This window comes from Opisthorchis viverrini (assembly GCF_000715545.1).
Source record: "Opisthorchis viverrini unplaced genomic scaffold opera_v5_152, whole genome shotgun sequence".
NCBI lineage: Eukaryota > Metazoa > Platyhelminthes > Trematoda > Opisthorchiida > Opisthorchiidae > Opisthorchis > Opisthorchis viverrini.
Genome location: NW_008751808.1, coordinates 658,417 through 666,920, shown reverse-complemented (window position 1 = coordinate 666,920; position 8,504 = coordinate 658,417). Strand labels below are relative to the sequence as shown.

Genomic DNA, 8,504 nt, shown 5'->3' with positions numbered 1-8,504 from the left:
TGAGCGGTTGGAGGTGTAGACACCTCAGAATGCTTGACATAGGACAGCACTAGTTCCCCTCCCTCCCTCACTCTTTTTCTCTTCTTTTCACTCTAGGGCTTCTAATATACTTTATATATATATATATATGTACGTATGTGTGTATGTATATGTATACATGTATGTAGACGAACCCTATTGTTGTACGGCAGTGAAGCATCAGTGCCAACACTGATGTTGCTGTCTTCGGTGATAATGATGATGATGATGACAGAAGCGCAACAGGCAAAATACTGTTTTCACCCACAAGTCAGGATAGCGTAAGCATGTTTATCTATTCAATCCAAAACGTCTCAGCACGCAGTCTTGACCATGCAGTTTGATACAGTCCAGATAAGTACCACACATTGTCTCCTATCCAGATCCATTGTTTCTCCACCCCCTTTAACAAACGTTGGTGAACATAGAAGCAGACCGAACAATGGCCAGTCATGGGACACTATAGAATACTATCAGAGGCTAACGTCTCGGATACATTAGGTTGATTTGTGTGGTTCAGTCTTCAATGATATCTACTGACTGGTCAAAGGCTAACTATAAGAAGTTCGATGGGGGTGATTCGGTCTATTAGGAGTCTTATAATAAAATAATAGCAATATTAGGAGTGTGGGAAACCAGAAGTAGACACCACTGGGTTCAACGTTGTCCCAATTTGCAAGTGACATTCTGTGGCGCCAAACCTACAAAGGCGCTGCAAAGAATCTTCCATGTGATGGATGTTGTGCAGATTAGGTTGAGTACTGGTCAACCTTACCTACCTATATATGTGTAACAGGTGCGTCTTAGGGGTGATGCGCACTGTCCTTCACGTACAATACTGGCTTCGAACGTTTCGCTTTATCTACCTGATTTGACAATTTGGGTAAGCTGTTTAGCAGACTGATGGTCTTGGAACTTCTCCATCCTGTTAACCTTACGATCTTCGAGTCCATATCGAGTAAAAGACGTTAGTGGCGAGAATAGCAGGTGAGCGTGAACTGCATGCGGCGCTGCCTATTCCAAGCGGGGCTCTATTGGTATAATAATAAATAATAATCGTTCACCTGTAACACCCTTCTGGTGCCTAGCTGCCATGCCACCCGAAGGAAGCATGAGGGCTGGGACACTGCCAGTTTGCCCAAGCCTAGACAGGGGAAGTCGAGAGGCAGAGGCCGAGTTCACAGACCTCCAGTCAGTAAATTCGCGCTCTAGTTGCTTGAGCTATCTCGCCTCCTCTATTGGTGTAGGTCTATGTGATAGGTAAACCCGGAACGGTCTAGCGACCAATCATTCGTTCAAATGTAGCGCCTTTCAGTGCCTAGCCACCTACGGAAGTAGACACGAGGGCTGAGATGCTGCAGGTTGCCCAGACAGGAGTGGCCGAGATGATGAGGTTGGGTTCAAAGCCCAGACAAGAGTGGCCGAGATGATGAGGTTGGGTTCAAACCTTGCGTACCTTCCGGTCCGCAATTTGGCATCTTAACCTCTGAGCTATCTCGAGCCCATACCGATCAATAACTAGGTCAACTCGTCGCGCTTACACGTTCCATTGTAGACTGTGTGGAAATGGGAGCTAGATATCTACCAGTTTGTAATGTTTCATTACTACCCAATAGTTCTTGGTAAAAACTTACCATGTTAGGCAGTGACTAAAGTGGGATTACATCAGGATGACCAAAATACAGTCAGATAATTAGAAGGATGATCGTCAGCAAGGGAGTGGTCGTAGAAGTTGCGACTATTCATGCCCTAATGCGAACACTGCTAGTGACGCACGAGTGCAGCGATCATTCACATGACTTATTGATCGGTTGATCAGTTGGCTAATCAGGTTGTTGAGACGACTTCATGCACGTCATTAACTTTCGGAATGCACCTCCTTAATGATTGTTTTTAAGGAACCAACTCGATGCCACTTATAAAAGCGATATCAGCGTGGAATCATCATCCTCACCGACATAATGGTGCTTAAGTTCTAATCCACTGCTCTCCATTACCAGCTTGACAGTGGAGAGCCATTATTTGGTTATTATTATTCAGTGACGAGATGGCTCACTGGATAGAGCGCGAATTTACTGACAGGAATGTCCGTGGTTCGAACCCGACATCTGCCTCTCTACTTCTCCTGTCAAAACTTGGGCAACCTGGCTATATCTCAGCCCTCGTGGTTCTTTCGGGTGGCATGGTAGATAGGCATCGGAAGAGTGTTATAGCTGAACGTCCTGTGTTTAGTTACTTATATCTGTCTTCTGTTCTAGTGAAGTAATTAACTCTAAAACGGACTCCAATGAGTGCTTAACTTCTCCTGAAATGTGACCTCTCTTCGAGGGTTGCGACTTCTTTCCGGAGGCACTGTGTATCATCAGCTCACCAAAGTGCGGAACCGGTCATAAAGCCCTTTGTCCCTCTCATTGTGTGCGTGATTCATATTTACACATTTCGTTGAACTCTCCGGTGCGATCGTAACATACGGGAAGGTTCGATGGACAGCAAAAAGAAGTGTATGATCAAGGCTCACATGAGTTTGTGCTCGTCTCTTGAAAAGCACACGAGTCAATGACTAAATATCGTTAAATATTGACCGCAAGTGAACGGCAACAAGGAATCCGCCATACAACGTTGTGTATGGAGCCCTTCGCAAGCCCACGCAATTCGTGATCAACCTCAGCAAGAGCCTCGACAGAGTTGGCTAAAAAGCCCAGTGAAAAAACACTAGTGTTTGTTAGTGTGTTTGTTGTTAGTGTCAAGCAGTCAATAGAACGAGAACGCTCAACCGAATCCGGCGTTGTTAATTCAGCAGTTCTGTTCGATTGCCTGCCAACTGAGGGAGCTACACCCAAAAAACACGTCAATATGACTTACATGGACACCGTGTTTCACTTTGCAAGTTGCATTTTGCATGATCCAGGCTTCACCGAGTTGAAGGAGATGTTCTGTCGTCGGAAATTGGCCGGTCACGTTGTTGTGAAAGCCGTCCGTAGCATTGGCTGAGGTCGTTAGATTCCACGACACCAAACCGGCTTTCAATAAGTTTGGGTTCATGCAGTGTCGTACGCTGAGTGGGTCGACTAGGTAGAGCATCAAACTGCTCGGAAGGGTGCCAGCTAAGACGAAAAGGAGGGCAGTGATGGACTGGATTAGCGCTGGACAACACGCAACTCAAACAGTCCCTCTGAACAACAAAAAGCGGCTGAAATGAGCAGGTGTGATAGTCAAGGGTAATCAGTCATAGACCAGTTCTTTCGAAATGCGACAAGTGTCGCGAAGCATCCTGGCGAATTGCCACGGAAGTTATTTCGCCGCTCAGCTACTAATTCGGCATAAAAAGTTAGGATTATTGCTGTGTCTCACCTCGAGATATGTCGCAGTTCTCAGACGTGAGTTTCCACTACCCTTGTTCGGGTAGGCACGATGGGAACCTATAGCAGAGATATACACACCGATCAACTGGAAATTGAACGAAACCAGGCTATTTGGTTTTCACGGGAGACTCAACTGAATCTCTCGTTTGTGATGTCCTCCAACTGAATGTGCTGCACACAGGCCGTCTAATGATTCAGTTGGCACGATACTCGAGAGATCGCGGTATATTTTCATAAAGGAAACTACTCACAAGTTTGCTGAAAATTCTTCGACAGCCCACGACCGGTTTCGCCCTTCTTGGGGCTCATCAGGTAGGCGCAGTCCCCGAATTTCCGTCAACCTTATGATCTACTTGAAACCAAATTGGACTGTTTTCAGAGGACATCGTAAACGAGAGATTCAATTGAGTCTCCCGTGAAAACCAAATTGATTTGCAAATGAGCGTATTTCTCGAAGTAGTAGTTTCTTTATGAAACCAGGCTATGTGTTAACCACTGGATAGCATAAATACGGCTTGTGACCCACAAACGGCCAAACCGCTTTCCAAGGTCGTGTTTGTGGAGTCGTGTCTACGTCATGCCGACCATGTGATCATTCGAATTTTAATCGAACCGTGCATTTTAATTTCGCTTATTCCGAATGATGGGCCATGGATCAAATCCATGCTCTCTGATAAAAGTTTTACTTGTTGAACATTTGTTGGAATGTAAATCGAAGGGTTGTTTCGGTGTCACCAAGGTCAAGTATCTCCTCCAACCAAAACCCATGTCTAACTTTCAATGACGCCACGTTCGCGTCCATTTCACTGTCACAAACACTGGTGTGGTTTGTTGACACTTGTGCTACACGGTCTGAAATCCCCCCTCCAAAACAGTCATTGTTCTCCAGAGCTTGGTATCGCGGATATCACTACCTCAGTTCATCTACAATCATTTCAGATTTTGTTCATCCTGTGACCAATACATTCACTCGCAGTCACATGAACAGATGGTGTAAACCACCCCTTCAAAATCCAGCCGACAATGTGCGGCAGCCGTCACGGTGTCGTGCTACATGTCGAAACTTGGTACTCCAGTTGGCCAAAGGTGCACCACAAAAACACCGTAATCTCGCTGTTTAGGAAGATGAGGTTGGTACACGCCTGTCTGACAAATCGAATAGGGTCCAACTACAGCCACCGCCTAAGGACCTCTGTAAGCACATCAGTACTGTTGGAGCACTCTATTGGACCGTCAGCCTCTCTCTCTCGTCGCTCTCGTCAGCCGACCCTATACATGGTCCCGCCATTCAGTTAGCTATTTAGTTTGGCCATCGGCAAGCATATACACTTTTGTGACTGCCTCAAGTTAACCCTTGCAAATCTTCTTCAAGGTAAAAAACCAGAAAGGTTAAAAAAATCGTTCAGCTGTTGTACCCTTTCGGTGCCTAACTGCCATGCCACACGAAGGCTGGGATACTGCCAGGTTGCCCAAGTCTAGACAGGGAAATCGAGAGGAAGAGGTCGGGTTCGAACCACGGACCTCCTGGTCAGTAAATTCGCGCTCTAACCACTTGAACCACGTCGCATCGGTCGAAAATAGTGAGTAGAAGCTCATAGGAGTCAAATTTATCGATCGCTCTACCAACAGTAGTTTGCGTCGTGTGCATAGCTCGTGAGCCTAGCTGTTTGAAGTAAATGTACTGCCACTGCCACATTCGTGTACAACTCTTTATGTCCATCGAGTGACATCAGCGGTCGGTTCGTAAAAAAACATCAGTTAAGGGACAGGAACACGCTGCGTTCCAAATAAGGCCTGGCTGGGGGATCTTAAACAGCATAGGTGTTTGGTATGCCAAGGTCACGTGATCGGTAGAATACCTTTTATCAACGAGAGCACAGATCGACGGTAGTGGAGGTTATCACAGGCTTGTCGTAAATTCGGATTAAAGAAAAACTCTCTCAGTATTCGTTTCACGGAATCCAAGTAGACGAGAGGGCTATCTCGGGATGCTTAAGAGTAATTCGAGCTGCAGACCAGGGTAAGGGGATCGCAATGAGATGCTGGCTGGTGGAGAATGCTGCTATGAAATTCCCAATGGAGTAGTCGTTCTCTGAAGGACGATTTTGAGCAAATCACTGTATACTGAACTGAAAAAGTTGTCGTCCCGCTGTTATTGGATTCCGATTGATAAATCAGAAAACAAACAGTTTTTACCTCTCAGACCTCAAATGAAGAGAGCCTGACGAAACATGGCAAGACGAAACGTTGCAAACCGGCTAGTGAATCTCACCCAAATTCGTTGCCGTATTCAAAAGGGTCATGTAAGTACCACCCACAGCCGGATCACTGATTCGCGCATGAAACGACATGGTCGAGACGAACATGAAGTTTGAAGCCGTTGCGATGATACCAGAATAGGCCAGAACGGTACCGTAGAAAGTCCATGGATAAGTGTATTGCGGGTTGCCCGAAGCGGTACTGCTTTGTGTCCCGTTGGCAGTTTGTCCTATGGGCAATTCCTGACGGAATGCGGGAGTGTAGTGGACCAGAGGGATAACCAGGACCGAAAGGATTATTCTGCAGGGCGAAGGCGAAGGTGGAATGGAAAGAACGGGCGTTTAAAATGATGGATACAACTAGCTGAGAACAAGGGTTACAGTAGTGTCACTGTAGAAAAGTCAATATTCCCAGACGTATGGAAATTCGGAGGAAACGTGTACGGGTACTAACTTGCTTATAACAGGACCCTCTTGTCGTTAATTGAGCTGAAAGTCTGTAAAACTGCAAAAATTAAACAGGAAAACAATGAAGACATGAATCAACTGATCTGAGGACAATTCAGCAGAACAACCGAATAGGGTGATCCTAAGAGGAACGCTAACGGATCCGCGGTTCGGTCCATTTGATCAACAATCCTTTTTGAACTAAAGAAAACGAACATCTTTTTGTTCCAGCCATTCTTCACGAGTGGGGTGAACCAGACGTTTGCGGCGTTCACATCATTATCTACGCTCCGACAATCCTCCTAGTTGACAACCCAACCGAAATGACGAACAGCTTGTCACGAGCGACGCGGCAGACTTGAACAATTAAATCGACGTGTGTGGATAAGTTGACTTGCATGAACCAAACGTACCGAAAATTGCATCTCCGGAGGTTAGAAACCAAGACTAGATTATGACCTCGTGGGTATGGCAGAAAATGAGCTGATTACACCAGCTTTTGTGAGCAATTCAACCCACCGCAAGTGGCTAGGAGTTGTTGGTGAACTTGGGCTAACCAAGTTAGAGAAGTGATCACCACCTGAAAAAGCTGCTTGAAATTTAAAGTTGATATTTAAGGGATTACCTGTTTTTCATTGTTGACATGGGAGAGCAGTTGTTCTGTTTTAGTGTAACATTATCGTGATAAACAAAGCCGCAACCGATCTAGAGACAAATTTTCAGTTTTTAGCCAGATGTATAGCCGGCTTTCATAAGCATATCCTTCTGACTTATCGGGCCCCAACATCGTTTTCTGCGCATCAGGACTTCAGCAGACTGGAGACAGTTCATAAAGGGTCCCCAATCAGGCATGGTGCACGACTTTTTCCAGCTCACCATCATTGAGATTGCCGTAACAGTAAGGGTGATCTCGCGGAACCAGACAGGGAACATCCGACACACCCATCCTAACTGCAGTGCTAAGGGCGAAATGTTTTCACCTATTGTTCCCCGTTATTGACTCCGACTCGTTCAGGTGAATTAGTTCAGGTTGATAAGGTACTAGTGTGTCGCCGCATTTGGACAGCCAATGACAGATCACCGAGTTAACATGGACCACCATTCAAACCGTCCAATAGGCTTCGGGCCGTCTTTTGGATGGTCACATCGAGGAGTGTTCCCGTGAAGAATCACCGGATGGCCCGAAATACGGTATCCGGGTTTATGTGTACGTGCGTTTTCAGACCCAAACTAGCATATGCGGGTTTGTTTCTGAGAGTTGTTTTGACTTTTGTCAGCGGAGAAAACCCTGCTCGGTACTCAAGACCTAAGTCACACGTTGTCCTCCTGGGTTTAGGTGGCTGGTTTATTAGGGTGTCTCCGACGTTCTAAGCTTGACCAGTGCATCATCGCTGAACAGTGGGCGTAGTGAAAGTACCATTCTCAACTTGGCAGGTCACCAGAAGCCTTTCAGAAACGACCTGTTCTCTCTGTGAAAGGCAAGCTATCTGACTGAGAACGATGAAGCGTCCGACAACAAAATGAAATAATAAGGGAAGCACACGTTGCTATTCCTGAAAAATTCAGTCTAAGCAAACTGATGCTGACAGTAAGCCTGAAAAGAACAGTAGTGTTGTTTTGAAATCCTATTCGACCACAGGAGCACTGGGTATCGTCAAGGTCGCAAGTCATGATTGATGTCAGGAAATCCAAACCAGCAGGCAACGAGTACGACGGCGCACGCAAATCCGTCAAACGTCAAATAGTGAAGCGCCTAAAGAAAGACCGAGAGCTCTGGTGGACATCGAAAGCGCAGGAGATGAAGAAAGCTTTTGCTACCGGAAAGAGATGTGCCCTATATCAAGTGACACGATTGACTGGCACTAGGAAAGCAACGGTTAGCGAAACAATACGTGAAAAAGGCGGCTTATTAATTCACTCACAAAAACGTCGACTGGAAAGATTGACCGAACACTGAGAAACAGTTAAACTGGCCTCCTGCAACACAGCCCGTGCATGCAGACGTCTGGAATGTAGACTTTAATCGCCCGTCAGAAGGAATAAAGCACGAAATATCAGTATTGAAACGTGAGGAGGTACCAGGACCGGACGGTTTCTATCCATCTTCAAAGAAGGCGGAGAACACCTGGTGATCCATCTGACAAAGCTTACTGGTGTTATATGGAACGAAGCGAAGGTGCCTGAAGAATGGGGGATGTCGACAGTTGTCCCTATCTTTAAATAGGGCACAATGATGCTGTGTGAAAACCACCGTGGCATCAGCCTATTAGCTGTGGCATCGAAGGTGCTCCCTGGTCTTATCCTTCGAAGGTTGACTGAACATAGGGAGACAGAACCGTGAAAACCCCGTTGGGTTCCGCCCTGCAAGAGCATGCATCGATCACACTTTCACCCTCCGACTGTTGATTCTTTTCTTTTG

At 46.2% G+C, this 8,504-nt stretch overlaps 2 protein-coding genes across 2 annotated transcripts in view; one reads left to right on the top strand and one right to left on the bottom strand.

The window, feature by feature from the left end:
• The window catches only part of T265_06936 (hypothetical protein), a gene marked incomplete at both ends in the record, with an annotated part of 39,328 nt that overhangs the window by 6,336 nt on the left and 24,488 nt on the right, over window positions 1-8,504 (bottom strand). The window contains 2 exons of the mRNA XM_009172339.1: window positions 2,881-3,122; window positions 5,653-5,939. Of these exons, the coding sequence (XP_009170603.1) occupies window positions 2,881-3,122; window positions 5,653-5,939 (529 nt within the window). The remainder of the gene's footprint in view (window positions 1-2,880; window positions 3,123-5,652; window positions 5,940-8,504) is intronic.
• Window positions 4,816-6,447, top strand: T265_06937 (hypothetical protein; the record flags this gene model as incomplete). Its single annotated transcript, XM_009172340.1, has 2 exons — window positions 4,816-4,960; window positions 6,293-6,447. The coding sequence occupies 2 exons, from the start codon at window positions 4,816-4,818 to the stop codon at window positions 6,445-6,447; spliced, it is 300 nt and encodes a 99-aa protein (XP_009170604.1).